Here is a 27,508-nt window from a genome sequence, read left to right as displayed (position 1 = left end):
CATTACTATCAGACGAACGGTTCAATAAAGTTTACATTCACTGTTTGTAGTTTGTTTGCAATTCAGTTGAGAACATGTTTGTCAATATTTGCGTATTACTCTTGGCGGTCAGAGGCGATTACAGTCAGATCATCTAAAGACTTTGAATCTGACTACACCTACTGAAGCTGAGCAGAATACAAACGCGAGGCTGCAGAATTGTAAGAACTTCTCTGCAACGTCCCTTGTGGCTGTGTTCCCTAGATCTCTCCACCGTTCGTGTCCGTCCTCGGCATTGGATTCTTGGCTTTCACACTGGTAATCTATTGGTCTCCTACTGAGAAGATGTGTTGGCAAATGATCATGTATCCGAGGTTGTGATGTTCAGCCCACGAACGGAACTTGGCAGCGGTGTGAGCGAGAGCTTCAATGAGGCTCTCGAAGTATATAAAGACATGAACTCTCTTCCAGATACCCCGCTCAACATCCAACATTCACATCAATATCCAGATCTCATTCTCATACTATCACAAATCTAATCTCAATCTACCCTCAACGTCTACAATCAATATGATGTTCTCCAATATCATCAGCTTGGCTTCCTGCCTCGCCCTTATCCACGCTGCTCCTGTATCTCCTCGAACTACCTCTGGCGTCATTGTCTTCAACGGAGCAGCTGGTGCCTCATATTCACTCACCGTCCCTCTTGATGGCTCCGACCAACCCACCAACAATGCTCTCTCCATCTCCAGTGTCTCCTCGGATACTATCGATATCGGAACACAATGCACCCTCTACACCGTCGACTACCCTCCCGCTCTCGTCGAAGGCCCAACCGACACTTGGGTAGTCGGCCCACCTCAAACCGTCACCTCAATCTCTTGCACTGGTGGCTCTCCACCACCTCCGCCACCAACCTCCATCACCATTGCATTCAATGGTGCGGATCCGACTCTTGGAGCTACGTACAGTTTGACAGTTCCTCTTGATGGAAGTGTTGTCGCTACCAGTAAGTTATCCTGCTTTGCTATGCGTGATTAGAACTGACAGACTATAGACAACGTTCTCTCCATCTCAACCCTCGTCTCTACCTACGCTGCTCTTGCATCAAACTGCAACTTCGTCTCTGTCGACGGCTCAGCTGCATTGGCCCCAATCGCCGCTAACACCTGGGCTGTTGGTCCTCCTCAAACCATTGAGAGCGTTTCTTGCCATGCTTAAATGCTAGCTTCATCATGGAGATTCGAATTATACCTTTCATTTGGGTCTTCGGTTAGGAAAAGCTGGGTCAGGAAAGGCGCACGGGGTGGGAAGCATTTTGGCGGAACGAATTTTGGTTTTTGGTTTTAACACATTCCTTTAATGCTAATGCTTTTTCGTTCTTGGTTGCATCGAGGGTTTTGCATCTCCAGTTTGAGCTAGAATGAATGATGACGGTTAATGAAAACATTTGCTTACAGTTCACTGACTCTCTTTGATACTTTGCTTTATAAACGAAGAAGACCAGGAAATACCGTTCTGCAGCTACAGCTGCCGTCTCAGCCAGTCTGCGGACACCCCGTGATGAGAGGATTTGCTGACAAAGAGTGGTTGAAGCATGCTCAACTTCACTCAAAGAAGGGGGGAGGTTGAACGTGGGGTAGCTCCGAATCTGAAATTCGAAGCTCATTGAATTGGGGTGGATTCCAGCCAATCGCTTGCGTATTCGCCAACCAATCGCTGCCATAAGTGTACAGTAGCGATAAATGGTTGTTGTACCACCACGAGATCTTCAAACGTTCTTATATCATCACAAGCACAGTACTCTAGCCTTCCACCTAGCCGAAAAGAGATGCTCCGGACTTTTGCTAAGATCATATTTCACGTCCCGCCTTCAGCTCTAAGCCAAGATGGGAAAGGACAATGGATTTCTCGTTGATGAAGAGACGAGTAACAAACCTGCAATCTAGGTTTGTGTCTGCACAGAATCGATGCTATCAATTGATGCTTTCCTGCAAAGTTGACATGGGATCAAATGAAACCTTAAATGCAGCTCCGCTCTCAATATTTCCGAAGAGTACCTGAAACTCGCTTCATAAACTCAATCCATCCTCTCAACCTCAAAAGCTAACCTCCTGATACTCGGATCGTCCCAAGTCCTCTTCTTGTCCGCAAACCCAAGTCCCTCATCCATCTTCACTCTAACTTCCCAATGGGTCCCAGTTTTCTCTCCGACAACCTTCCACATATTCTCGAAAGTCTCAACATTATGCTTAAACGCCTTTCCCCTCCTAGTCGGCTGATTCCCAGCCACTTGCTTCCCAGTCTGCTGTCCCACAATCAAAGTGCCCTTTACCGGCCTACCCAACCTCACAATCCTCTCACAAGCCCTAATCTGTCCCTCAAGATCAAATATATGGAGAAAGAGCCCAATCTGGATGATATCCATCTTGCCTTCCAAATATTTGAGCGGGCCATCGAGATCAAAGACATCCGCCTGTATGAACTTTGCGCCGAGGGTCTCTTTATCGAGGAATAACTCGTACCCTAGAGAGAGGAAATCCCCATGAAGGTCAGCGCCGTACATGTTTGTCGATGGCGCACCATCATGCACCAATTTTCGGAGGTCTTGGGCTACGCAGCAGCCTAGGTCGAGGATCGAAGATCCGGATTTGAGGCGTGAGAGTATGTTTTGGTAGGAGGGAGTGCGCATGATTGAGAGGTCTATGAATCGGAATTGACCGATACATGGGTGAGGCCATATCTCCCAGCCTTTGTCGCGCTATTTAGAGTTTTTGATAAGTAGCGATGACTTGGTTGGGTGCGGGAAAAGGAGGGAAGAAAATATCGCTTACGATTTCGAAAAGATGGGAAATCACTCGCTCTGGAGCAATCTTGGAGTAATTCTCAAGAAGGTCACGCTGGGTGTCTGTGATGCTGTCTAGTGTTGGCATGTACCATCCGACGCTTTTGTCACGACTTCCAATCTCGATTTTGGGGGTGTCAACTGTGACACTGGGATCAATCGAAGTCACCATGTTGAGTAAGGTTCTATGGATGATGTTTGAGAATCAATTTGTAATACAAATAAATCGAAAGTGAGGACGTAGACCAGGGACATAGGTAGGGTCTTGAGGCAGGCGGGTGGCGCAGACTCGGAAATACCTGATCAGGAAGGACCATGCCCGCTGCAGCAGGGTAAAGGACCGGTATCATGGATTGTGCATATGAGACAGTTGGATTAACTTATTTGGAACGTTTCTCTGTTGGTTCGAGGATTCTCTCCGAAGTGATTCATGCGGTCTGGAATGTGGCACGCGAATTCTTGGCTTCACAGACATTGCGCGGGCTTTCGAAATACAGGGTTTTAGGTGAAATCACGGTTGGAAAAGTGAATTGCTTGGTCTTGCATGTGCATGTTATTCCCGTCATCCTATTCTCTTTCTTCATCTAGGGCCCGCTCGATCACTTCTTGTTTGATAGCTTCTGATAACGCTAGTAGCATGGTATTGTACAATATAATTAGGAGACAAGCGCGACGAACGTTTTGCTAGACCGCCAGGGTCTGTTCGCGTCATATTTCTCTAATTCATTCCCGTCGTGATTGTTGTTACGTTTGCCTCATGTCTCTTTGCGGCAAACTTATCTTCTTCAGAGCCCATAGACACGGTGTCGATCTCAACTCCAAATTGAGTGTATTTGCTCCCTTGTATCGAATTAGGTAAGTTGTCGAGATGAACGCTCTTGGGCGTCCGAGATGTTGATTTCGAGTATCCATCTGACTTTACTGGGCGTTCTCGACCCGTAACACAGTAGAATAATCGACTCATGTATTCATCTAAAAGCTTTGATATGGTGGGGATGCAGGCTGCGACAATGCCGAAATCGACTTCGAGTTGCGAGATGAGAAGCCCTGTCGTAGCAGAGACTAAGTGCTGGATTAGTGCGAGTGTGGAAAAAAAAAAGGATTCTTACATGGGATGTCCGTCAAATTGTGAGCAGTTTCGACAAGTCCTTTGAGACGGACGCATGATAAGATCAATTCACTAAATTTCATCAGCTTCATATCTAGGTATACAAGCCCCTCCGGATGAGAGTACATACGTGACGGCAAGTGCTGTCATAACGGCAGCAATTGACCACTTCCGCTTGTAAGTGATATGCGAGAACAGCCAGATCGGCAATGTCACCATACACAAGCTGGAAACGATGGTAAGTGCTCCGTGTGCATACCAAAATGGGGGCTTTGGAAAGCAGTGAGATTGGTCATTTGTACTGATGTAATTGCTCTCGATATCAAGGCCGCACTGAAAGACGGTCGCCACGGAAGCACCGAGACTAAGAAGTCCCTGGTACACAATTAAGACGTAGCAAGCGGTTCTGAATCTTGTCATTTGTGGAGTGGCGATGGCGAGAAAGAGGAAACATGATGCGATCTTTGAAATACCTGCGGTCCATTTGTAGAAGATCTGGAACAAGAAGAACATCTGCCACCTATTAGTCTGGTTGTTCTCAAGTATGAATCGCTGATAAACAAACCTTCATAACGTTGTGGATCTGAGTAATGCTCAATTCTTTGATATGAATTCCGAACCCCCATGTAACAGCTAGGGATGATCAGCCAGCTATTCATACGATTCTCCATATTGGGGAATGATTTACCATTATCAATGACGATTGTAAGAGTAAGACCCGATAACTAGATACTCATAAGTAAAAGCACTTCTTCATCCAAACATACTTACGAATGATAGCAGTATGGTCAAATCCGACATCAAGATCCAAAACCGTGACTCTCCAAACTGTGGCCAGAATCCATTCCCAGGACGTCGACTGTTGTATTTGAATCGTCCCCATAGTCTTAGAAACACAAACATTCCCACAAGTGCCATCACCGCACTGGCAGTATTTCTGTCCGCTGCTCCCCTAGGATTGGGTCCAACATAATGACTCTTTGACGTATTTGCCATCGAGAAGTTGACTCTGAATTGCTGACTGTCGATCTGGTAAAAGCAGTCTTTGCGTAGTGATCTAACGTATAGAGAAAGTAGGTGAACAAGTAATAGAAGAACTTGGACAAGATCTGCATCTTACCACGGACAAACTCCAGATCTTAAAGCTCAGATTTCTTATTGGGAAGTCCCTACCTGGGGAGAACACTCTTTACCCGTCGAAGGATTTAGCTTCGTTTTGGGGTCTCGTTCTGCAATCGTCGTACGGAGTTTGAGCAGAAGTCGAATCCTAGGAACCAACTTGCATGCTTCCCAACCAACCTACCGGTAGCCGTGCAACCGGTCTCCTCTCCCCCTTCTCGCGTAGCTCTAAGCGATGAGACCATTTCCTTATCATGTTGAAGGATTCTTACCTGGTCTTGTCATGCAAGAAAGTTTATTGATCGTGCAATTCTACAACTACTCTATGCATTGAGTTCGAATCCCGAGCTTGATCCTAGAACTGACCTTGCAGCCGCCCCTTGCCACTTCGAATGGACCTGCAGGAGCTTGTATTAGGTATATTGTACTAAGTATTTTCCAACATCTTTTCGTTTGTTGTACAGGTATTGAACCATCATCTTTGGGTCTTGCGTCCTCGATTTGGTCCCATCCCGGAACAAGAGGCTGATGTTTATATCTAATTGAAGGGCTAGTTCAAGGTTTGGACCTCTGCGGATACTTGACTTTGGTTCTATCTTCATGTCAAATTCTCTTCCTATACCTCCAGAGACATCACTCCGAAGGTTACCTACGTACCCTCAAGCCTCGGATGTCTAAAGTCTAATTCCGCTGCAGGACCCCCGTCCAACCCTTGGCCCCCGCTGGGAGCGTCCTGCGGACCGGGTCACTGCTGTTGAAGCCAATAGGAAGACACCCTGGAAAGATATCCCTGAGAAAGGGGTCCACAATTATTCGCGGCACGCCACAACGTTACTCAGAGATACAATATCTGAAGTTTGGGAATTTGCGCCAGTTTCGACTGGTACATGTACTTGGGGGTCCATGGATTCCTAAGGTTACATCCTGTGTACAATCCCCTGCAATTGCCAGGGTGAAAAAAAGCTTATATACCCGGCTCGTACGACGAGATCCCGGCTCCCCGGAAGGAGCCTAAGCGAAATACGGGGGGCCAACCGGAGACGTCGTCAATTAGGAAAGCAATAACTCATGCATGTACGAAGACCCAACATGGGATGCGACGCCGTGTTTGTGGCTCGAGGAGTGGTGTTTTTCGACAACGTCTGCAAGGTAAGTCTATTGAAAGGAATCCTTCCGTGCTTTCTTGTCACCCACTGCTACTCTAATCTCTTTCGAAGCCTCGCAATCTTCTAGAACACTTCTATATACTCCCTTTATCATTCTGCATTTAGCTTTTTCAAAGAGGCACATGTGCTATCCAGTTCGCTCTTCATCAATCTTGTTATCACCTTGTTTCACTCTTCTTCTTTCGCTTTCGTTCACCACCCACCACGATGGAATCCCCCATCGAGGCCAACGTAGCCCCTCCTGCGTCCTCGGGGAAGGACAATAGTATCTTCGATGAAAAAGATTTGGGCAGCGCGCCTGACTCTCCCAAGCCCGAGCTATCTCAAAGTAGTAGCGATGCTCTGAACCATCGCCCATTCGACCGAAGGCTCGCATTGAAGATCGATCTTCATGTCCTTCTTCCCCTACTTTTCCTCAACTTCTTCTCTTTGATGGGCAGGACGAACATTGGAACAGCCTTGATTCAGAAGCTTCCTACCGATTTGAAGCTCAAGGCCACGGATATCTTTGTCGCTATCGTCCTTGCATTCGTCCCTTTGATTGTGCTGGAAATCCCGAGCAATGTTCTCATGCGCACACTCGAGAAAAGGATTGGACTCGGATACATCAGATACCTCGCTATCATGACCGCGTTCCTTGGTAAGTCTTGAGTTGATTGCGACTTGGTCCGACTATCTAATAACCATTTCAGGGATTGTTACAATTGGACAAGCTTTCGACCAGACGAAATCGGACCTTTTCGCGACTCGACTTGTTCTGGGGATATTCGATGCTGGACTGCTCCCCGGTTCCGTCTTCGTATGCTCGTTATACTATCCTGGTATCCATCTGCAGTGGCGGATGGCTATGATTATGATTGCAAACATCTCCTCGAACGCTACAGCAAATATTCTGGCTTATGCCATTGCACATATCTCAACCACGAGCTCGAATCATTGGCACGGGTGGAGATGGTATGCACCCTTAAGATAACTTACTATTTCAATGCTAATCATTCCTAGGATCTTCTTGGTCGAAGGTTGCCTCACATTCGGTATCAGTGTCATCGCGTGTTACTCTTCCACTGCTCGTCCAGAGACCGCCAACTTCCTCACTCAGGAGGAGAAGACAATCGTTGCTCGTGATGTGCAGTGCACCGAGACTACCATCGGCGTCGCTGCGGAACTCAAGATCTTCTTCAGCAACATCCTCAATTACATTTGGGCAGCAACGTTGGTGTTCACAGCTTCAACCACCTACTCAGTAGCCCTTTTCGCACCTTCATTCGTCGAAGCCTTCCACCCCAAATACACAGTCCCCCAAGTCCAAGGACAGGTCGTACCAATCTTCGTTGTCTCCGCCGCTTGTTGCGCGATCACAGCCTTCCTCGCAGATCGTTATCAACACCGTATCAGCTTCGCTCTAGGTGGTTATCTTTTTACTACTATCGGCTTCGCTATCCTTCGTCAATCAAAGCTTCCTGCGCCCAGTATATCCATGCTCGGTCTCTACTTCGTCAGCATGGGAACCTACGTCTCGATGCCCATGGTATGGAGCTTAGCACTCGCCAACCTTCCATCCCCGTTCCAAAAGGCCATCGGTGTAGGATTTGTCATCGGAATTGGAAACGTGGGAGCTTTCACTTCTGCTTGGTTCTTTCGAAGTGCCCAGGCTCCGAGATATCACTCTGGAATGACCAATTCTCTCATCTTCTCTGTGCTTGCATTTGCTTTGGTTTCTTGCGCCGCGGGCTATATCGTTGGCGCAAATAAGAGGAGTGATAAATCTGCGAGCAGTGCGTCTATTGGGGGCATGGACGAGGAAGGCCAGGACGCGAAGAGTAATGGTAACGTCAGACGATATCATCTCTAAAGTATTGAATTCGTTGATTTTCTAGTTTCTTTAAAGCTATAGGAAGGAGGTGCAAAGAAACAGAGTTCATTGGCTTCTAGCAATGAGGTGTAAATGAAGAGAGTGTTTCAAGCTGCAATTGCAACGAAATAGAAAATAGTCATGCGTTGACATGAAATACTCTTTATATTACATGCTCAAGCTGATTCTACCTTGTCCTCAGGTAACTTGCGTCTGATCAAGCTCACCATACGCTCGTTAAGGGTAACATTAGCGTGCTCAGATCCATGGACGTATTGCAAATTCTCACCCTCATCCGCATTAGTTCGCAGTCTCTGACGGAAGCACTGCCATTCCCATCTCAGCACCAGATACTACACTCTGTCCAACTACATGCGCGTCTCCACCTTCCCTATGCTTTCGCTGTAGATAAATTATACTACCTAGCGTGATGGCAAAAAGGATACTATGTATAATCTGTTAGCATGCTCAATTTCCTGACTTAGTTGTTGAACTTGACAATGAGCAAGTGGAAGCCACATACATCTGTGCACCAGCAAATCCCCAACCAGTCTGACTGGCATCATATGCGTCCGAGAGCGCGTCATCAAAATTTTGGCCGACATCAGGATCATCGCCCAGGTCAGGGTCTGTTCTTCCGTCATATCCGTTCGAACACTGGCAAGCCAGAGTGTGGATACGATACGTGTATCCACTCGACTCGGACAAGCGTCGCAGATACTGCCGCATGAATAATTCGCCAGCGCCACAGCGTACCATAGAATGAGGAAGATCACATCGAATCCGATGGCAGCTTGGAAGTTGTACCACAGAAAGTTTGAGAACACAGGTCCAGTTGTGAGGCAGATATAAAGGACGAATGGGATGGTCATAGATGACTGTTAAGGATCGTGTTAATTATTTGTTTGAAATTGATATCGGATAGGAACTCACAATGACGAGGATATAGGCAATGTTACTTGGTGCATTGCAACTGATTTTCTTCCATTTTGAAGCTACTTTGGCATCGCTGGCCAGTACCACGATGGCAAAAATAACTTGAAAGAAGTGGATGAACCAGATTTAACCGTTGGATCGAATGTTGAGATTCCTGTTGACTAGGGCTGGCTTTGATTCGCTCATACATTTTTCGATTGTTATTTATCAATGATGGTGATGTATTTTGAGGTAAGAAATCATCATTAGGTAGACAGGCTCCAAATGAACTACACATGGTAGATCTTAAGTATTCTCTTGTGGGGAGCAGTTGGCAGGCTAAGCTTGACCTTCTGACTTTACCACGCTATTAGCTTATGACTTTCCGATATCACGGACAATATCCACTCCACAGTGAAAGATTGAATTGAATATTCAATAATTCGAGCAAATGCTGCCTTGAACGGGAACGGGAATTGGGATGAGGCGCTGCAGTGCTCTGACAGCTCACGTGTTCTCAGCTCCTTTGAGATGTGGCTCAAGTCTCAGAACGCCACTGTAAAAGTCTTGACCAACCATCACACTTTTGGCACACCTCCCAAAATATAGAAGTGGTAGCAGGTGCGCTATAACATGCGTTCATCATGTTGAACACTACATGGTGTGTGCGCGTGGCTCTAACATGCTATCATAGAGGTGTTAGCTTGTGTATGCGGACTTGGAGGAGGTTGATCATGCAGAAACAAAATTGGTCAAGCAAAAGCGGATTGGTATAAATCTGAGATCTTGTTCTGCTTTCCAAGCAAACCTTTAACAAAGAATACGAGAATGGATTGTACAGTACTTCGGAAACAAGGGCAAGTAAGAGACGGCGAAGCTCTCTTGGTGATCCTGTAATCAAGTGGCTCTTGAGACTCAATCAGGTTCAATAATTACCACTCTTATTGTTCATGACTATCTAGTCGAATTGAGCTAGTTGGAACCTATCCTGATTCAGGTTCAGTCCTCTTACGTAGTGGAGATCTAGGGAGGTATGGGTATTTTGTACTTTTCGGTTTTATGACAAGCCGAGAGCTGCTCCGTGCTTTGATGAACATGTCCGACAGCTTGATGACTAGGCGCTTCAAGATCATTGAGCGCTAAATATCCGATAAATGACAGCTGCATGGGGATATGACAAGAGAAGTGAAACCAGAAAACAAGAACATGCACCTGGAACAATCTACCCGAGAAAGAGATGCCTTGTATAACAATAAATTTGTGACCAGTCGTGTTGCAAGCCACACCAGCCACCCCAGTGACCAAGAATGTTGGGGTCGCAAAATCAGACAACCATCCAACTCACACCTCGACCTACATCGAAAGATCAATTCAACGTGGCAGAGCAGACTTCTGGACTTGTTTTAGCAGTTTTGAATCGAAATGACGCTTGGAGATATACTCAAGGCCGATCCAGGGAGACGGATATTCGCATCGCTCTATCTGGGACTACAGCAGCAATCTGCCATCCCGTTTGCTCGCTGTCGAGACAAATACAATCTAGAACAGTACAAGGAAAAAATGCCCTGCACAGTGCCTTTATATGACAGACTTGTTGGCGAACAAGCAAATTTCGACGAGATCGCTAGGATAGCCAAAGGTATTGCTGAGACCCATTCGGAATTTGAGCTCAGATTTGGCACGCCATTCATATATCCAAATCTTGCAGCAGAACTTAGGGCTGGAAGAGGAGACAGAAGGGTGATCTACAGTCTCCTTTCAAGTGGCTATGATGCCGTGAGGAAAGACCTGAACAGAGAACTGGGCGACGTCCTTGTGTATCGCAACTCGAGTTTTAGACAGAATAAGGATTATCGACAACTGCCACAGATCCATCGGATACGCGACGACAACAGAACGAAGAATGTGAGTGCACGCATGAACGTGGCCAGAAGATTGGACAAGTACAAGGCAAATATATGTTTTGGAGGATCTCAAAAGAAGCAATGCGAGCAAGGACCTTGGTGTTCTGGTTGCGGATAGCTTCTGGCTCGTAGTGCGGAGAGGCAAAAGGGAGGTGGAAGCAGACATAATGTTGCCTCGGATTTGCATACCATTTCGTGGCAAAGAATAACCATTGGCGACATTTTCAAAACTTACATTTCACACCACATCCTTATCTCCTAACAGTGTACTTATCCTGGATTTCAATCAGCACAGTAATTTCAGTCTCCCGCTCTCAACGGGATTTTGAGGTCTACCTACATCTGTTATCACTGCTTTTCGTTAGGGTATTATTATACCAGACCCGATGAAAAGTTTGGTTCAACTCTTGCAAGTCTCGGCTGTGGCTCCACATATTCTGCGTATTGGATTTTGGCACTATCTCAAGTCTGGGATATTTATTCCAAGGCCAGTAGAACTTCAACGAAGACAGCCTTTATTCTCCACAATTTAGGAATTCTCAAGATCTGGATTTGGCTTTGGAATATTGCTGGATGGCGAGGACCAGACGGTCTGGTGGACAAAGACAATGAGAAAGAAAGAAAGAAAGAAAGAAAGAAAGGGATACCGGCTGTGATGACTACAGCTTCAAGAACCTGTGGTTTCTCGTTAGCTGCATTACGGATGGAGGTATCCGGAAGAGGGCGAGTGGGAAGCACATTCGTGCGTATGTATTGCAGTCACTCCCTGCTCAGCTATCGTACCATGAAAGCATAATGCTCGCAGATTATGCATCCTCCTGTATGTTCCGGCCGAAAGCCAGAAATAACCCCGCTTTCCACTTTTGTACATGAGAAAAGGCTAGAAACAAGAGATGCCTGTGTATGTGCACGATGACCCGCGAACGCAGAGTCATCCCATCGTATACAACAGATCACATCTATTTCTTCTGCTTCTTGCCCTTCTTTGGCTTCTCCTCTTCCTCTTCTTCCTCCTCCTCGTCCTCGTCTTCATCATCCTCATCATCAAGAGCATGCTTAGATCCGGCACCTCCCTCAAGCAGAGCAACTAGCCCGTCCTCATCGACAGTCTTGAGACCAAGGTCCTCGATCTTCTCCAACCTAGTAACCCCACATTAGCCATGCACCTCAAGAAAGCGGGGCAACGGCCCGGTCCGCGAGATAAATAGAACTTCCAACAAGGAATGTAAACTTACTTTGTGGGACCTGCCTCATTGCCAATGACAACCAAACTCGTATTCTTGCTCAAGCTCTTGCTGACCTTTCCGCCATAAAGAACCACCAGCTTCTCTGTATTGGCTCGTCCCATAACAGGCGGAACACCCGTAACGATGATTGCCATGCCCTTCAATTGATTGCCCTTGCCATTCAACAGCGACCGGACATTCTCGGGCAGGTCCTTATCGGCAGGTTGTCCCTTCTTCGGCTTGTCAACGTTGGCGGCGCGCTGTTCGGCAGGTGTCTTTGTCTTCTTTGCGGCAGTGTTGGCTTTGGGCGCATCTTCGGTCTTCGCAGCCTTGGCCTTCGCGGGCTTCTTCTCCTCTGCGACAGGGTCAACGCTGATGGTTCCGCCGATCAGGGTTTGGACTTCGATCTTGGCATCGTCCTTCTTTGCGGCTTCGGCAGATGCTTGCGAGGCGTGGACGGAGGAGATGGTGCTGCCACTGACGACGAGGTAGACAGAAGTCGAAGTAGCTGCGGCAACTTTCTTGGGAGGCATTGTTGCGATTCGGATTTGTGTGTAGAGGAAGGATGAAAGGGAAGATAGATCGAGGTGGGGACAATCGAAGGTATGAGAAGAATGGTGAAGTGGCGTTGTTGTTTATTGTTTGTTGTCAGAACCAAGTCAGCCGAGAAGGCACAGCAAGGCTGAGGGATTAATGCCAACGCGATTTAGCCTGTGCCAAAGATCACGAAGTAAACGCGAATTCACGTGCTCCTCTCTTTTGTCCTCAAAGAGAAAAGTTTTTGGCTTTTGAGAAGCGTTAAGAGTGCTCTTGAGTATTGTATCACTTTATATTCGTGTTTCGTCTATAAATGCAACACAAGTCGTGTGGCAAATTTTAGGCAATTTTAGGCACGGTGAGCACTAGACTTCAAGGGTCTCAACCTTTGCCAAATCAACTTGCGCTCTTCATTGCTTTTACACAATCTATGAAGCCCATTGCCGCCAATTATATTCTCTTGAGTTATCAATGCCTATTGCACCCCATGAGGCAAATAGTCTGCCTGGCAAGATACGACGGCAAAGGCTCACGACTGCCTGTGGTCCATGCCGAGATCGTCGAGTAGGTAGGCAGCACATTCATTTGAAGTAGAAAAAGCTGAGAGATCTAAAGGTCAAATGCAATCGTCTTAAGCCTGCCTGTTCACAGTGTACAAAAGCTAGCAGGCCTTGCAAGTATGTCAGTGGCAATAACAAGAAGCTTGAGTTTCGACATGTCACGAGTCCGGATTCAGAAGCTCCATCGGACGGCTCATGGACTTCGCTTCTAGACCAACAGACATCCTTGTCTAGGACTCCAAGCTGTACTGGTATACCATCATGGGTCTTAGCAGAAGAAAAAGAGGTCATATCAAATCTGGTCACATGATAGTGCTCTGTTCTAACCAAGTACCAGTTGTCCTTTCCGCGTCCTAAGCGATGCATGCCTCCAGCCCATGGCGTACCTATTAGCTCACTGGATGAAGAGTTTCTCCATTTTATGACGAGCCGAATGCCTTCTTCTATCCTCTGCCAGAGATACTTCGAGAACTTCTTGCGAACCATTTATCCTCTCGTACCGATCTGTCATGTACCGACTTTGGAACAGACATATTCTAGCTTCTATTCCACTCTCTGTTCAGACATATCTGCCGAATTATTGCTTCTTGTGCTGGCAATTCTCTCCGCCGGTTCCGCCAACATGCCGTCCCCTGACTCGAGTTCACCCTTGCTGCTAGACTTATACAACGAAATTGCCTCTCACTTGGATTTGGCCTCATATCATATCAGAGACGAAGATGCTGCCCTTCAACTACTCCAAGCTCATCTCATCATGAACACTTTTCGAGCTAATCAGCTTGCACCGTTCGCGGCATATGGTTTCCTGCCTCAAGCCATTCGCTTTGGGCAGCTGATGAGGCTTCACCTGGAGCAGTCGGAAGCTAGGAATTGCAAAAGCTCAAGAAGTCCAGAGTGTGTAGAGCAGAGGAGGAGAGTTTGGTTTCATCTTGTGTTTTTGGATGTCGAGTCGGTCGTTGCCAATGGTCTCCCACCTATTATTCGCTCAGACGGATACATAACAAAACTCCCATCCCTGACTTATGATTGCGAGCCTTTGTCTGAACCAAAACAACAAGTGTTTGAAAATATGAGTTCGACTATGATTGCGACCCAGGGGCATTATCTGTGGGCAAAGCATATGCAGAAGTGGTTTGAAGTACTGCCAACACAGGCTGAAGTTGCCGACTTCAGGGCTGTTATCAATCATTTGTTGGAAGTAGTTCCTGACAATGGCTGTCCTGAGGAGCAATGGACGAGGACTTATCTTAAGATGCAAATTGATAGAGCATATTGTATGCTTGGGTTGCGATTCTGGCAGCTAGATCGCTTCAGCGGAACTGGTTGCCAGAGCGAAGTCGTCAGGTAGGCACTTCACCCTCACATCACATTTTCTTCCTCGGCGGAGTTAACTGTCACCAGAACCGCACGATCCTTTCTCCACCACTACCTCACACTTTCGGCCTCCTCAAATTCACATTTCTCCTGGTTCCTTCCCGGACTTGTTCAACCCCTCCACGCCATGATTATCTTGCTCATGCATCTATCAAGCTGCACTCACATCTATTCAGAAGAAAGTCTCTCTCGCTCACTCCTGGATGACGTGTTTGAGCTGAGAATTAGCAGAATTAGAGCTGGTTCCATCATCTCGGAGAAGGCAAAAATCAAGGGCGAGATGCTACCACAGAGAAGTAACAAGAGATACAGTATGCTTGTTGATCTAAGAATGAGAGTTTGGAAGAGATTGGGGTGGGACAGAAATGGGAGAGGGAAAGATCCTTTTTGTGGGAGACTTGATGATGAGGACGGCCAGAGGGCTGAGACGTCTGGGGAGGAAGGCATCAACGATGTTGCTAAAGGCGGCCAGGAAGACTCAACAGACAGCATGAACTCGTACATGGTAGGCATTGAGGATTTGATGGCCGAGGATCCAATGGACATGTTCCATTGGGACAAGTGGGAAGGATTGACGGAGGGGCTCTTCGTCTCATGAGCTGGCCGAAACTGCTTTCTGAACACTCTCATTCTACATATTGTTCAGCACATCAATTAGTCCCCCAATACTCTCTTCTTATTCATCTCTCCATATCTCCACAACTTTAAAAACACAATCGCCAATCCACCATTCACTTTTCGTTCACGAGCCCAACCTCGGCACACATCTGCCAAGAAAGCCTTCCGTCTCAGCCTCGTCTCTGCTTGAAGTGCAAGCATTTCCAAAATCAGATAAATCTCCGATGAAAGCACGGTTGATCCGATAGCGAGTCTTGAGATCAGACCAACACCCAAAATCACGGACGTTGTTTGTTTCAGGTTCCCGGTGTGTGAAGTGGATTAGGGCTGATGTGGACGTATGATATCGCTCGGATGTCAGTACCGGATGCACGATTCGCAAGAGGTATCCGTAGCTCACTTCGGATGGTATTCCGATCTGTCTGTGCTGCTTCCTAGAAACCTTCTAGGAGAAGACGTCTAGATGACTCCGCCGTCATTCTGAGATAATATCCCTTTCTCATCATCTTTCCGTCAACACTTCAAGCAACAAACCCCCTCCCAACCATCCTCCTCGAGCTTCTGGTTACCCTCGAAGTGATATTCAACGTCGTATTTACAACTTGCACAACCTCAGCATCCTTCCATTTATTGGTCTGACTTGTAACTCCTCCAACCGTCCCTGCAATAATAGCACTGATGACGATAACGAGTACGAATTGAACGATTGTCGTACGTGCTTTGAGGGAGAGTGTCATTTCTGTTTGTATTTTGTGCTCAATTAAGACAAATAGTAGTTTGATTGATGAAATATACTTTGATGTCCAGAACTAAGAGGGAGGAAGCCATTTATACAAACAAACCTCAACGAAAAAATCTGCACTCCGACTTCGTGATGTCTTGCAGCGATCTTCCATTCCGGTCTAGATCCATGCCCAAAAGAGAACCTTTACTTGAGAACAATCCAAAAGGAGAAGTTTAATATGGAGATATGACGATTTGCGGGAGGAGGAGGGTTGTGGAACAGGCGATGGTGGACAACAGGTGATGTCTCGCCACCACGTTTTTCACGAGCAAATAGAGGAATGAGATTTTGAGATTGGCAAAAAGGGGAATTTTCGGTAAAGGCTCTTGAATGATTCTTGAGTGTATTCATCCTGGAGACTTCCTGTAAGGGGATAGATATCGCAAGGAGAGCGAGTCACGTGTTGAGTATCGACTTCGAAGTTTAGTACTGAAAGCTGTTGTTCAGACTGTCTAAATAAGTCCTGAACATCTGATTCAAGTGCGTTTGAAACTCCGCTGAATACTCCGTAGGCAGTGTGATTCCTCGTGGTCTCCGGATGCGCGCCAAGGTTATGTAATCACTATCGTAGTGCTTCTGGCGCTTAGAGACGATTCTCCTCTTCTTCATCAATGGCAGCGAATCCTGTGGTTTTGAAACAAATTGCCTTGCTTGGTGGCTGGGCCACGAGTTTGACTGATAGCATTATCTGCAGGTGTTTTCTATTCTGGTTGCAAACCTCTTAGTATTGCTTCAGCTGATACGGAGTACATGTGTGTGATCTGAATGTTGGTGTTTCAAGCATCACCCTGTGTTATACGATAAGCGCTTTGCCCACTCTCTGCTCTACATTTGTTCTTCTACGTCTATAGGAAAGTTTGCAACGCAGTTTTCCAACATACTCTCTCCTTTGTCACGAAAGAGCTTGAAAATGAAGTCCCAACCCGGATGTATCACACTGGAAGAAGAGGATCCTGCTACAGGTGACCCGAAGCCTGACACACGAACCAGCGCCTCAATCTTTTCGCCCCCGGAGCAATCATATCGGCGCAGAAGAGAGCGAAGAAAATCTGATGTGAAACCGATCGATGGCAAGTCGGAACTTCTAGGGTCAATTGGACATGCCATAAAGGATAAGTTGAATAACTTAGACCACGAGTTACTGAGCCTGCTTGTGGGCGAGCACGAGGACAATCCTGAATTCCGGAAAACACTCGAGAAGCATTCTATGAAACATAAGATATACTATATACCAGGTGTGTCAAAGTCGAAGAATTTCTGGTACGGAGCTGATTATTGCGCAGACAAAATCATAAACATGGAAGATCATACTTTCATCGAACGTGAAATGCCCGTCTCAAAGAACGATATATCTCACGAGAGACCGAACGGTTTGATCGCTCAAAGGACCTACTCGAACGGCCGCACCAACTACAAAGCTCACAAGCTGTTTCTCAGCGAAAGGATCGTCCTTGACCAACCCTACGTCTTCGCTAAACTGGGCGACGAGATTGGAGGCGTTGGTTGTCCGGATCTTCACTGCATTTTCCGCCTCGTCAATGACTGGGATTCCATGGAAAGACGTGCCGATTTGTCGACTTTTGACCAAGATGAGAAAATCACTGACGTCTCTTCCAAGAGGCAACTGGTCTACGATATCATGGAGTCGAAAATTGTTGCTCAGAATGGACTCAAGCCAATATGTGGTATTTCTATATCTTGCTCTGAGCTATTCTCTGAAGCACCAGATATACAGGCTAGCAAGACCGAGCCCGAGGATGCATATTTAACCCCACCATCGAAGAAGAGGAGATTTGGACGAAGGCGCGACTCCGGGTATGAACACAATTCTACAGAACGAAACTTTTGCATCAAACTCATTGGGATGGGCCCCAAGATTGAGAATGGCGATCTGAGGGCTGATCTGAACTTGAAGTTCGTCTTGAAGGATTGAACTCATGTTCTGAACAACTAGTGGCGGCCCAAAATCTACTCGAAAGGAAGTTCTCGTCGAACTGTGTGATTTGTGGGCAGGACCTGCATTCTGTATAATGTTTCATGGAGTTTTGATCAAGTAGTGTTGTTATTTCTAAGTTCCTAGTCACAAACCACAGTGCGGTAGAGAGACTGTGCATCATTGTGGTGTTGGTGGAGAAGATGTCCTTACCCCAAAAGAAATTTCATTTTGAAGAAGGAAGATAGCCCTGGCGCAAAACAAAAGCGAAAACCCCTCAATAGCACCGAATGTTTGTTTTATAGTCGTGTTCCACAAGGCCAAAAGTTTATGTATACAGCACACATTCTAAGAATGGACGATGAATGAATGAACAATGCTTTCACAACCAAGTACCTGTTCCAAGAAAGTATATTCAAACAACTCAAATACTGTACTTCGATCTCCCCGTGACAAGCCATTAAGCCACTTCGTATTCGCTAAGCCAGCTTTTCGCCCCGGTCCGCCCAATGGAGCTCTCGGTAAAGCGTGAAAGCGCCACCAATAAAAGGTAATCTCTCACCTTGAGAGCTGAATGGCCGAGTTTATGGTACGCAGGAGACAACTCAGCTTCGCATTTCCCTCACCGAGACATAAACTTCTTCACCCGATCTGAACGACACCATAAACCGCCAAGACTTCCCCACGAACATGTTTTTGTAAAAAAGATTCTCTATATTTATCTGAAAATGGAAAATGCATGGAGCTTGTCCCTTGCCCTTCTTACCGTCATCTCAGTCGCTCACGGTATCCCATGGGCTGGACCTACGCATACAGTAAGAAGTGGTGATGCCGATATTGGATGGACTCTACGGCCGACGGACGGGCCTCAAGTTCCTCAAAAGATTGGTGAATTGAAGAGAGACTTACAAGTTGCTCCCAACACCTGCGGTTGGGTCAACGGAGACCTTGGAAGTAAGTGCAGTACCTACTTCAATCCTGTGACGGGACAATATCCATAGTTGATAAGATGCATTATTAAGCTTAATCTAGGTGCATGGACTGTTGCTGGCCCAACCTGCTTTTGGTACAGCGACATACAGATTGTCAATGGCTGGACCAGTTGCGTCGACTATGGTCAAACCGGAGCATCTTGTGGTTCGGATTGCTCCCTAGTACATACTTGGTAAGTTACTTCTCAAGTTGAAGGTCTTCTTCGTTGTTTCTAACGTAAGTATGCAGCAATGCGGCATCACCATACTGCGGCTCTGTATACTTTCCCTCAGGCTATCGAGGATATGGAAACTGTAATGCTGTTGCGGGCATGACGTACAATGTCGAGCTCTATTATACTGGATTGAACCAAAACATTGACCTTCCTATCTTTACTGGTGCGAACGGTATCAGTACAGGCACTCAAAATTCCCTGGGAGAAGCCATAGCCACAACCTCAGCTACCGAAGTTGCGAAAAGCTCTCCTCCGGGGCAACAACCCATATCGTCAACGTCAATATCGACTGCTTCATCTGCCACAAGCTCTGCTCCGGCAAAGTCTTTTGTACTGTCTACCTCCGCTATTGGATCTGCGGAATCGTCAATCCAAGCACAGTCCACCAGATCCCCTACGACGACAAATGGTTCTAGCAATTTGGGATCATTGCCAACGTCCACCAGCCCAGGTTCATCATCGCTATCTAGTTCTTCCACGCCCATTGGAGCCATCGTCGGCGGTGTGGTTGGCGGACTTGCCGTTATTGGTATGGTACTGGTTGCAATTTTGTGGATTCTTCGCTCGAAGCGCAAAGCTCCAGTTCAGGAAAGTAGTTCGGGAGCTACGGGACCCATCGAATTGGATCTTAATGAGCAGAAAGTGTCTGTTCAGCCGGGAATACATGAAATGAAGCAGCCGGAGCAGCATAGCTACCTGGCCGAACTGGGGACAACCTATCATCAACCGGAGTTGCCGGGTTCGCAAGCGGCTGTGTATTACAATGATACTAGGGAACTGCCTTGATCTGTTAAGATATGTGCTCTTTAACACTGTACAGTACTATTCTCAGATGTTGATATGATGGATCATTAGATTATACGCTATAGAGTACTCAGGAAAGAGAAAATGAAATTCACCTGTCTTGGTAAATAGCTGTTGTGAAAGGATGCGAATCACGCAGGCACTTGAATCTATCTTTTTCTTCAATTGGACCTTGTTCTGAAGAAAGCGCGAATTCCCTGGCTAGCTCTGAGCTCCGTTTCGAAACCAGCATACTGGCGGATGCGAGCCCAATTGGTACAAGTACATCATCTCCGAATCTCCGTCGACAAATTGCAACATTTACGGTTGAACAAACAAATCGACCGGACCCTTGACATTTACCGTAGCTGCGTAATCACCAATAGCCAGCTCAAAGTGCCCATCTTGATTCTCATCCACCAAATAGAAGATGTTGTATGTATCCATCCCTTGAGCTACACAGGAGAGCTGAAGTGTTGGTGCAACTGTACACACCACCGGCCATTGTGTATAGCCAGAATAATCTCCCGGTAGGAGGCTTACAAGCATCGGCGGATCTCCACCGGGAAAGTTGATGGCCCAGATCACATAGATGACATTGTTACTGCCATTGATGTAAAGGTATTGTGAGATAGGGTCGATGCCGAATGTTAAATTGGTCTCTCCATACGGGAGATCGAAGCCAAGGAAATAGTCGTCCGCTAGTTCGCCATCGACTACTTGGCCGTCTGCGGATGTATTGGAGTTCGCGCCCAAGAGGGAAAAGTTGGGGGGAATTGATACTGGAGTTGAAGTGGGGGATGATGACGAAGTAGGGCTAGCTGAAGCGGAAGCGATTGAGGAGGTACTGGACAAGGCAGCCGATGATGGCGCCGCTGACAAGTTACTCGACGGAAGGGTCGGTGACGCGCTACTGTAATCGGTGGTCGAGCAAGTGTATATGACGATAGAAGAAGGACTGAGGGATGGACACGTCGGCGGCAAAGTATCTGTGATTGTGACGGTGACAGTAGACGCCGACGCGGTAGAAACACTACACGAAGCTGGGCAGGCGAAAAGTGTAGTTGATGTTATACTTGCTGAGGCTGAAGATATGGAGACTGTACTACTCAAAGCTGTGGAGCATATTGCTGTGGGTGTGGGACTGTAGCAGAAGCAAGCAGAGCTGACTCTGGACGGTGAGTCATGACAATTTGCCAGGTAGTTTGGGATGGGTTGTCCAGCTAAAGAGAGGTAATTGAGGCAGAAAGAGTTTGAGTCTTTGTTTCTGTGGAGGGCATTTAAACAGTTATTGCCATTGCTGCAGCCGCATTAGTATGGTTCAATAGCGCAAATGACAGACGATTCATACCATGATGCGTTGATCGAACGCATAGCCAAACACAACACCATGATAAATAGGAGTCCCGTCATTGTGTGTCGACTGGTCGATGAAGAGACGGACTGTATGCCAGCAGAACCTTGGGAGAAGCCATCAACTTAACCTCAAGCTAGGAATGAAGACCCTAGCCCAAGTGGCATCGCTCATCCAGAAAGGCTGACATGAGACAAATGAGACATATCTTATTCAAGTGTTGGATTGAAAGGAAGGCCCGTCGCGAGATTTGATAGCAAGATGCAATCATATCCCGGCGCAAGGGGTCACTGCTCTAAAAGTATCAATAGAGAATACAAGCATGAGATACGTAACAATAATTGATATCCAATTTAGCAGTCCTAAGCCAAAGCAAGGAGGTCATGAAGGCTCGCTTCCACAATTTTCACAGACCAACAAATGAAGAACTTCTCAGTGGTGAAAAGGTGACTGGTTCCTGAGCGACCCTTGAAATATAGCACCAATAGACATCGATAACAAGGAGCCAACAGTGACAAGGAGTCACGTGTTTCATTGTCACGCACTCTTCCAGATTCGATTCCAGGTTCCTCGACATGCTATTAACACTCACCCACACAGCAAGGGTGTTTCACAACGTCCCAAGCTCCCGGAAACTCAACCCAAGCCCTCGGTTGTGTCAACCGGCTAGGGCAACCGGTAAAGAGCTGGTACCAAGACTTAAGGTTGTTTCAGCGTACGATCATCACCAATCGCATGGGGCTCGAGAACTCAGATGATGAGGCGATGAACTTCGAAGAACGAAGAATTTTGATATGTGCCGAGGTACAATGGATCAGATCGTTGGCCCAATCGCATTTTGGAGTTTGGATGAATGATGGAGAATTGGATGATGTCGACCGAGGCACCGTTCGTACTCGGTGTGTATAGCGAGATGGCATGAGGCATCGGAGGTGATAAAAGTTGCGAGATTGAGTGCCCAGACATAAGCTTCAAGCACTTGTATCGTGGATCTTGGAATGGTAGGATGTATAAGAACAAGCTACGCAGGTCAAAGATTTAAGAAAGTGTAGACGACTTGAGAGACTTTTCATTACACACAAATTCAGTTTGTACACATATTGATCAGCTAGCCTGATTATTATTTCTAAATATGAAGACTTCTTCCACCACTTCTGTGGCATTACTAGCCCTCCTGTCACTAACGATCGCCTCACCTCTCCAACGACGTGCATCAGACACTGCGAACGACCTCACAAATGGCAGCGGATGCAAAGCCATGACCGTGGTCTTCGCACGAGGGACAACTGAGACAGGAAACGTGGGCACACTCGCTGGACCGCCATTTTTCTCTGCTCTTCAACAACAGGTTGGAGCCAGCAACGTTGCTGTGCAAGGAGTTGATTATCCTGCGGATATCCCAGGCTTCTTAGCTGGTGGTGATAAAGCAGGGAGTGCATTGATGGCGAAGATGGTTGGGATGGCGATGACAACGTGTCCAGACACGAAAGTTGTCATGGCTGGCTATAGTCAAGGTGGACAGTTGGTACACAACGCGGCAAAGATGCTCAGCGCTAGCCAGTCAGCGGCTGTGAGCTCCGGTATGTGCTCGTTCAAGGTTCCTAGAGCACTTATGCTGACTTGATTGAAGCTGTCATCTTTGGCGACCCAGACAATGGTGCTGCAGTTGGGAGTGTTCCTGCTGCAAAAACAAAGGTCATTTGCCACACTGGAGACAACATTTGTCAAAATGGTGATGCGATTTTGGCACCACATTTGACGGTATGTTTTTGCTCAACTTTCCATGGATCGAGAAGCTAATCTCTGTTGCAGTATTCTACAAACGCTGGAGAAGCGGCGAGTTTTGTAGCAGGCGCGGCAGGAATGTAGATACAAAGCATATCGAACAATGGAGCTGAATGATGATTAATGACAGAGCGAAATCAACAGCGGTTCTAAGATCGAGGCAGGTATCTCCTAATACATAGTATATCTCTGTACGTACATAGCTGGCTATAGAACCAACCAAAAAAGAGAATACAAGATTACAAATCATGAAGGACTGTTGAAACAACGAACAGTAGGATACCTAGGTACTATCTATGCATGGACTAGACTTCTGGAAATATTGGACACGCGGACTAGATGAGAGCGACATGCGAACGAAGAAGGTACAAATTACATGGGGCAAAGTCACTTTTGTAGGTATGAAGGTTGCATATCCACAACGACAAGCGCAACAAGGTGAGAGCGTTGAACACAGACATTCGGTCAAGCACTCACAACCATGTCGCATGTAAGACTTACAGGACCAATCGATAGTTAACGAGCAACTCGAACCATGAAGCATCGTAAAGACAATAGGATATTATCCCAGTTGGAGTCCAGAGAAGTGGAATCTCAGTGGTTCGCGACCTCAACAGATCGCGTTTGACACTTCTTCTTCTCATCAGTCCTCGACCATTCGTCGAAAAGAGTCCCCGACATGATACCCCGCTTGATCCATTGTTGACACAGAACAATATAGTCCTCGTCTCCGTAATAGCTGATTGGCACATTCATTATTTCCACAGCCAATTTATCGTCCTCTTTCCACGATTCCCTTGCTCTTAATTCTGGTTGGTCAAGCTCTACGTTCGCCAGCACAATAGTCAGACGCTTTGTCTCTTCCTTACTATCAAACTGACTCCTCCACATCTGTTGGAGGTCAACCTCATCCGTCCCGTCGCTCCTAGTCATGACTAGTGTCTCGATATGCTGCAACTGCCGGAGCCCAGTCCAAAAGTCATCTCTCGACAGATCTTGATTATATAACGCCAATTTCTTCAGATTCGGCCACAAAGACCAAACTGGCGGCTCGCGTGAAGGGTAGTCTCTTTCCAATGCTAGGTATAATTCATCCCGTACGCTGCAGAATTCTTCCAATACCGGAAGATCTATAAATGCGGATCGTAGTATGGGCCGTACGCTAAAGAGATCATCTTCAGGATAGAGGCTTCGCAGAGGTATATCGATGAGTAGTCGGCGAAGGTAGGGGCCGATGAGCTTCAGCAGATCTTTGGTGTCTCTCGCGGTGGGAGGATTCAGACAGTTGATGTCTTCGCGGAGAGGGAATGGTCGGAGATAGAGAGAGGTGATTGACGAAAGGAGGTCTGGATTGGCGCTTTTCAACGTCCGCAACAGATGGGAGAGTCGTTGAGATGTGTGGATGTACATGCAATGTGTATATAGAAGGCGACATGCGACGGGATAAATGGCTCGGGAGGTGGTGAGGAGAGAAAGGATTGTCTTCGCTGCTGGATGTCCTGGTGCAAGCGCTATTGGCGATGGGCTCGACGTCGGAACCACAAAGTCTATGACATTGAGAATAATTTCCAAAGGCAGATATGGTTGGCTTTCACTGGCAGACATGATGTTGTCGGTCGTGATGTGATTCCCATTGCATTGAAGGTTAGGTGTTGAATGATGTCCATAGCGCCTGCTCGCTAACTCGCAAAGTCTTGGGGCTTCGAGTAGCGCGCTCAATGCGCTATTTGCGCTATGAGCGCAATATGCACGGCACGCGCTACATGCGCTAAATTCTGTCAACAATAGCCAGAAAGTCTGAAAATTTCCAGAACCAAAAAATCTACGTTAGCCCTTTCCCCAAGAAACATCGAGTTCATCAATCTGAGCAAAGCTATTGGTCTTGTTTGTAACCTCTTTAGGATGAATACCAAAATTTCAATCGGCTCTATTGTACCATTTCTAGGGCAGGAAGAGAAAGTTCAGAGGCAACACAGTTGAGGCATTGTTTTCAACTTGACGAAAATCTACTTCTTGCTTCAGGCTACATGGGGCAGGTACCTGCCCAATTGACTGTCAAAAATGCACCTGATGGGAGAAGTCTCAGACTGATCAGCGACTCCACAAGAAAGTAGCACCGGGCAACCAGGTAAGCCAACATGACGCCAAAGAAGAATGGAGCAGCGAGGATATCTAAGTCGCCATTTCGGACAAAACACAGCCATGTCCGTTTCGAGTTGACCGCTCTCCACCATAGAATCCACAGAGCACCCAGAAGTGGTATGCAGGCCAGCATAGGAGCAGACCCTACCCACAACCAGTGCTCTACTGATGTCGGGAATGACGACGAGGCCCACGCAGATAGATGACCACCGCCGTACAGGAAGTTAAAGAGGAAGTGAACCCCTTTATCAAACGACATTTCGTGTCCAGTGTTTGTGCTCCAACCACCCCATACTGTTTTGAGAGCGAAGTTTTCGGAATTCTCTCAAAGGAGATTCCATTTCAAGTCATTAATGGAGTGGTCAGAGGAATGCCCATGCTTTCGTAGGATCTCTATGCCGCGCTGTGCGGAAGGAGCCAAGGCAACAAGAACATGTTCTTCCGCATTCTTAGAAGAAGTATGTAGCTCTGTTGCGTATGATAGATATCGGTGAACTGATGATGTTAAAACCTCCTTGATAGGAGGGTTCGGTGGAGGATCGTGATCCAGTAAATTGTTGGCAGCACGTACGACTCGGTCTTTCCAATAGGCCACCCGAGCGTTCTCATACTTGATGTATGCTTCGGCATGAAGTTTTGCTGCGATTGTGTAGAAATTGCAGAGAGCTGCTATATCCTTCGCGTCAGGATTGTTGAGAGGCACCGATCCTCGTACATCATAGGGTTTCTTCATCCACAGAAGGTACATAATAATCGTACATGCGACGTGGACAGCAGTATGGATCTCGAGTGGAGTGACAGGTATCTTTGAGGCTAGTCTTCCTATGACTTGGAGCGCGAACCATATGATTTGCGACAGGACAAATATCTTGGCTATGTTGTCAGCTTTGCTCCGTTCGCTGATATCTTCTGGGTCGATCACAGGCATGAGGCCAAGCTTGGCCAACTGAAGAACGCCGTTGACGGTGAGGATCCGTCGGAGGGTGACTTTGATGTTCTTTTCGTCCAAGTATTCATTCTCAATAGCAAAGCCTCCCATGACGGCGAAGAAGGCCTGCTCGGAATTCCAGACTAGTGATTTGCTCTCGACCTCACTATCTCTCAAAGCACGTTTTGTCCCACCAGTCTTCAAATCGATGATGGGATATGAAGTACTTGGTGAGAACGCTGTATCTCCTGATACAGTCTCAAATTCGAAGGTGGGCAGGAGCGCTTTCTGAGAACTTTGATCGTCTGTCGGCCTAGGAGTGTGGGGAGAGTAATGACCCCTAAGCGCCTTGTACTTTTCAACATCAGTATGACTTCTTTGAGATAGTGAAACAAGTTTCCTTCTACAGAGGCACATACCTGCGCATAGTTGTCCTGTCTGTTCTGAGCTATGCGATTGATTTCTTTCCGTAACCATTGAGATGATCTCAACTGTCTCCACGCCGAAGAAATGATCACTTCCGGGAAAACAATGGCCACAATCATCATTCCGATCCGAGTCAGAAGAGAACTCTTGGTACTAGGAAGTAGCGGTATATTTGGATGGACCGCTGTCCATACACATAATGCTAACGTGGAGACGCACGTCCAGAGAATGTCGAAAGTACCCCGCGTCGAGGGGCCTCCTGTCCAACCCTGCTTGTCAGTCATTTGGTCCAAGGCGGAATTTTAGAATTATTTTCAAGGGCTGATGGATTTCATAGTTTGTTCTCATTTCTGAAATGCTGGGTGTGAGGTCGTCGACAGCGAGGACGGCTGAGCTGAATGCTGCGCCTCATGCACTCTTAAGATCGACCCGGGATGCGCTTCAGGGTGTATCATTGGACTCTCCAAACCGAAGGAGCGACTTTGGGGGCCAGGAATCAGGGCCAGGAATTATCGTGCGAGATCTGCCTACTCTGTTTTCTACTACCTCCAGCCTCAGCAACAATTTCTCCTTTCTATTCTCTCTCTTGCTGATCCACGCTTTGAGGCAGTCTGATGCGAATCTACAATAAAGACGATAGACCTGCAACCGTTCCTGCACACGATGTTTTACAGACCTACATCAGTGTGGTCATGGATTTTGGTCGCTGCAACAGTGATCGAAACAGGTAAGAGCTGAGGCCACCGGGAATGGCCTACTTAAGCGAAACTCAACAAATGAGACCTTATTTACCAAAAATCATAATTTTTTAGTCTTCTTATGAATCTCTGTGAAAATGGAACTTATTATTAATTAATAGTAGCCATACCCTTGTACTTAATTACATCCTCAATCTTACAAGTCAATTGCTCAGTGTAGTGGCGAAAGTCACGTGGGTCAACTCGGTCCCATAGCTTTTGCAAC

The 27,508-nt window shown here is 46.8% G+C and overlaps 15 protein-coding genes across 15 annotated transcripts in view; 8 read left to right on the top strand and 7 right to left on the bottom strand.

Moving 5' to 3' along the window:
• Positions 1-474: 474 nt before the first annotated feature.
• Positions 475-1,415, top strand: LY89DRAFT_656267 (uncharacterized protein). Its single transcript, XM_018212374.1, has 2 exons — positions 475-988; positions 1,037-1,415. Exons 1-2 carry the CDS (start codon positions 550-552, stop codon positions 1,198-1,200), a joined length of 603 nt encoding a protein of 200 aa, XP_018064838.1. The 5' UTR covers positions 475-549; the 3' UTR covers positions 1,201-1,415.
• Positions 1,416-2,014: 599 nt separating this feature from the next.
• LY89DRAFT_627020 (uncharacterized protein) lies at positions 2,015-3,061 on the bottom strand. The gene is made up of 2 exons (XM_018211129.1): positions 2,814-3,061; positions 2,015-2,740 (listed from the first exon to the last, which is right to left on the bottom strand). Exons 1-2 carry the CDS (start codon positions 2,994-2,996, stop codon positions 2,060-2,062), a joined length of 864 nt encoding a protein of 287 aa, XP_018064837.1. The 5' UTR covers positions 2,997-3,061; the 3' UTR covers positions 2,015-2,059.
• A 447-nt stretch (positions 3,062-3,508) lies between these two features.
• Positions 3,509-5,221, bottom strand: LY89DRAFT_787498 (uncharacterized protein; the record flags this gene model as incomplete). Its single annotated transcript, XM_018223079.1, has 7 exons — positions 4,704-5,221; positions 4,621-4,657; positions 4,498-4,565; positions 4,063-4,445; positions 3,934-4,004; positions 3,573-3,886; positions 3,509-3,523 (listed from the first exon to the last, which is right to left on the bottom strand). The coding sequence occupies exons 1-7, from the start codon at positions 4,926-4,928 to the stop codon at positions 3,509-3,511; spliced, it is 1,113 nt and encodes a 370-aa protein (XP_018064836.1). The 5' UTR covers positions 4,929-5,221.
• A 902-nt stretch (positions 5,222-6,123) lies between these two features.
• On the top strand, positions 6,124-8,149 carry LY89DRAFT_710740 (MFS general substrate transporter; the record flags this gene model as incomplete). Its single annotated transcript, XM_018217855.1, has 5 exons — positions 6,124-6,200; positions 6,586-6,857; positions 6,910-7,171; positions 7,220-7,992; positions 8,112-8,149. 5 exons carry the CDS (start codon positions 6,124-6,126, stop codon positions 8,147-8,149), a joined length of 1,422 nt encoding a protein of 473 aa, XP_018064835.1.
• A 220-nt stretch (positions 8,150-8,369) lies between these two features.
• On the bottom strand, positions 8,370-9,031 carry LY89DRAFT_760339 (uncharacterized protein; the record flags this gene model as incomplete). The annotated part of the gene is made up of 2 exons (XM_018221506.1): positions 8,593-9,031; positions 8,370-8,514 (listed from the first exon to the last, which is right to left on the bottom strand). The coding sequence occupies exons 1-2, from the start codon at positions 8,826-8,828 to the stop codon at positions 8,370-8,372; spliced, it is 381 nt and encodes a 126-aa protein (XP_018064834.1). The 5' UTR covers positions 8,829-9,031.
• Positions 9,032-10,406: 1,375 nt separating this feature from the next.
• Positions 10,407-11,006, top strand: LY89DRAFT_675304 (uncharacterized protein; the record flags this gene model as incomplete). The annotated part of the gene is made up of 1 exon (XM_018213498.1): positions 10,407-11,006. The coding sequence occupies one exon, from the start codon at positions 10,407-10,409 to the stop codon at positions 11,004-11,006; it is 600 nt and encodes a 199-aa protein (XP_018064833.1).
• A 606-nt stretch (positions 11,007-11,612) lies between these two features.
• LY89DRAFT_689709 (uncharacterized protein) lies at positions 11,613-12,929 on the bottom strand. The gene is made up of 2 exons (XM_018215956.1): positions 12,124-12,929; positions 11,613-12,028 (listed from the first exon to the last, which is right to left on the bottom strand). Exons 1-2 carry the CDS (start codon positions 12,645-12,647, stop codon positions 11,848-11,850), a joined length of 705 nt encoding a protein of 234 aa, XP_018064832.1. The 5' UTR covers positions 12,648-12,929; the 3' UTR covers positions 11,613-11,847.
• Positions 12,930-12,975: 46 nt separating this feature from the next.
• LY89DRAFT_262461 (uncharacterized protein) lies at positions 12,976-15,426 on the top strand. Its single transcript, XM_018206281.1, has 4 exons — positions 12,976-13,215; positions 13,267-13,497; positions 13,549-14,555; positions 14,613-15,426. Exons 1-4 carry the CDS (start codon positions 13,123-13,125, stop codon positions 15,181-15,183), a joined length of 1,902 nt encoding a protein of 633 aa, XP_018064831.1. The 5' UTR covers positions 12,976-13,122; the 3' UTR covers positions 15,184-15,426.
• Positions 15,427-16,577: 1,151 nt separating this feature from the next.
• Positions 16,578-18,307, top strand: LY89DRAFT_689707 (uncharacterized protein). Its single transcript, XM_018215955.1, has 2 exons — positions 16,578-17,222; positions 17,271-18,307. Exons 1-2 carry the CDS (start codon positions 16,898-16,900, stop codon positions 17,918-17,920), a joined length of 975 nt encoding a protein of 324 aa, XP_018064830.1. The 5' UTR covers positions 16,578-16,897; the 3' UTR covers positions 17,921-18,307.
• A 238-nt stretch (positions 18,308-18,545) lies between these two features.
• Positions 18,546-20,027, top strand: LY89DRAFT_723670 (uncharacterized protein). The gene is made up of 3 exons (XM_018218838.1): positions 18,546-18,874; positions 18,953-19,085; positions 19,142-20,027. Exons 1-3 carry the CDS (start codon positions 18,649-18,651, stop codon positions 19,911-19,913), a joined length of 1,131 nt encoding a protein of 376 aa, XP_018064829.1. The 5' UTR covers positions 18,546-18,648; the 3' UTR covers positions 19,914-20,027.
• A 150-nt stretch (positions 20,028-20,177) lies between these two features.
• LY89DRAFT_787492 (uncharacterized protein) lies at positions 20,178-21,323 on the bottom strand (the record flags this gene model as incomplete). Its single annotated transcript, XM_018223078.1, has 2 exons — positions 20,178-21,210; positions 21,262-21,323. The coding sequence occupies 2 exons, from the start codon at positions 21,321-21,323 to the stop codon at positions 20,232-20,234; spliced, it is 1,041 nt and encodes a 346-aa protein (XP_018064828.1). The 3' UTR covers positions 20,178-20,231.
• A 1,073-nt stretch (positions 21,324-22,396) lies between these two features.
• LY89DRAFT_710738 (carbohydrate esterase family 5 protein) lies at positions 22,397-23,133 on the top strand (the record flags this gene model as incomplete). Its single annotated transcript, XM_018217854.1, has 3 exons — positions 22,397-22,844; positions 22,895-23,025; positions 23,077-23,133. The coding sequence occupies 3 exons, from the start codon at positions 22,397-22,399 to the stop codon at positions 23,131-23,133; spliced, it is 636 nt and encodes a 211-aa protein (XP_018064827.1).
• A 338-nt stretch (positions 23,134-23,471) lies between these two features.
• On the bottom strand, positions 23,472-24,860 carry LY89DRAFT_262378 (uncharacterized protein). Its single transcript, XM_018206280.1, has one exon. The coding sequence runs from the start codon at positions 24,652-24,654 to the stop codon at positions 23,644-23,646; it is 1,011 nt and encodes a 336-aa protein (XP_018064826.1). The 5' UTR covers positions 24,655-24,860; the 3' UTR covers positions 23,472-23,643.
• Positions 24,861-25,516: 656 nt separating this feature from the next.
• LY89DRAFT_675297 (uncharacterized protein) lies at positions 25,517-26,829 on the bottom strand (the record flags this gene model as incomplete). Its single annotated transcript, XM_018213497.1, has 2 exons — positions 25,517-26,473; positions 26,539-26,829. 2 exons carry the CDS (start codon positions 26,827-26,829, stop codon positions 25,517-25,519), a joined length of 1,248 nt encoding a protein of 415 aa, XP_018064825.1.
• Positions 26,830-27,208: 379 nt separating this feature from the next.
• The window catches only part of LY89DRAFT_710737 (uncharacterized protein), a gene marked incomplete at both ends in the record, with an annotated part of 2,478 nt that continues 2,178 nt past the window's right edge, over positions 27,209-27,508 (top strand). The window contains one exon of the mRNA XM_018217853.1: positions 27,209-27,272. Coding sequence (XP_018064824.1) covers positions 27,209-27,272 — 64 coding nt within the window. The remainder of the gene's footprint in view (positions 27,273-27,508) is intronic.

The sequence above is a fragment of the Mollisia scopiformis genome (assembly GCF_001500285.1).
Source record: "Mollisia scopiformis unplaced genomic scaffold LY89scaffold_26, whole genome shotgun sequence".
NCBI lineage: Eukaryota > Fungi > Ascomycota > Leotiomycetes > Helotiales > Mollisiaceae > Mollisia > Mollisia scopiformis.
The sequence above is the reverse complement of the archived record's forward strand: the minus strand, read 5'-3'. Positions and strand labels throughout refer to the sequence as shown.

Bases quoted from the DNA above. Each gene is read 5' to 3' on its own strand.
- LY89DRAFT_656267 (XM_018212374.1), top strand. From the start codon at position 550: ATGATGTTCTCCAATATCATCAGCTTGGCTTCCTGCCTCGCCCTTATC. The intron at 989-1,036 runs GTAAGTTATCCT...GACAGACTATAG, and splicing joins TGGAAGTGTTGTCGCTACCA to ACAACGTTCTCTCCATCTCA.
- LY89DRAFT_627020 (XM_018211129.1), bottom strand. From the start codon at position 2,996: ATGGTGACTTCGATTGATCCCAGTGTCACAGTTGACACCCCCAAAATC. The intron at 2,741-2,813 runs GTAAGCGATATT...AACTCTAAATAG, and splicing joins TTTCCCATCTTTTCGAAATC to CGCGACAAAGGCTGGGAGAT.
- LY89DRAFT_689709 (XM_018215956.1), bottom strand. From the start codon at position 12,647: ATGCCTCCCAAGAAAGTTGCCGCAGCTACTTCGACTTCTGTCTACCTC. The intron at 12,029-12,123 runs GTAAGTTTACAT...TGGGGTTACTAG, and splicing joins AATGAGGCAGGTCCCACAAA to GTTGGAGAAGATCGAGGACC.
- LY89DRAFT_262461 (XM_018206281.1), top strand. From the start codon at position 13,123: ATGCCTATTGCACCCCATGAGGCAAATAGTCTGCCTGGCAAGATACGA. The intron at 13,216-13,266 runs GTAGGTAGGCAG...AGAGATCTAAAG, and splicing joins GTCCATGCCGAGATCGTCGA to GTCAAATGCAATCGTCTTAA. The intron at 14,556-14,612 runs GTAGGCACTTCA...AACTGTCACCAG, and splicing joins TGCCAGAGCGAAGTCGTCAG to AACCGCACGATCCTTTCTCC.
- LY89DRAFT_689707 (XM_018215955.1), top strand. From the start codon at position 16,898: ATGAAGTCCCAACCCGGATGTATCACACTGGAAGAAGAGGATCCTGCT. The intron at 17,223-17,270 runs GTGTGTCAAAGT...ATTATTGCGCAG, and splicing joins TAAGATATACTATATACCAG to ACAAAATCATAAACATGGAA.
- LY89DRAFT_723670 (XM_018218838.1), top strand. From the start codon at position 18,649: ATGGAAAATGCATGGAGCTTGTCCCTTGCCCTTCTTACCGTCATCTCA. The intron at 18,875-18,952 runs GTAAGTGCAGTA...AGCTTAATCTAG, and splicing joins GGTCAACGGAGACCTTGGAA to GTGCATGGACTGTTGCTGGC. The intron at 19,086-19,141 runs GTAAGTTACTTC...GTAAGTATGCAG, and splicing joins TGCTCCCTAGTACATACTTG to CAATGCGGCATCACCATACT.
- LY89DRAFT_262378 (XM_018206280.1), bottom strand. From the start codon at position 24,654: ATGTCTGCCAGTGAAAGCCAACCATATCTGCCTTTGGAAATTATTCTC.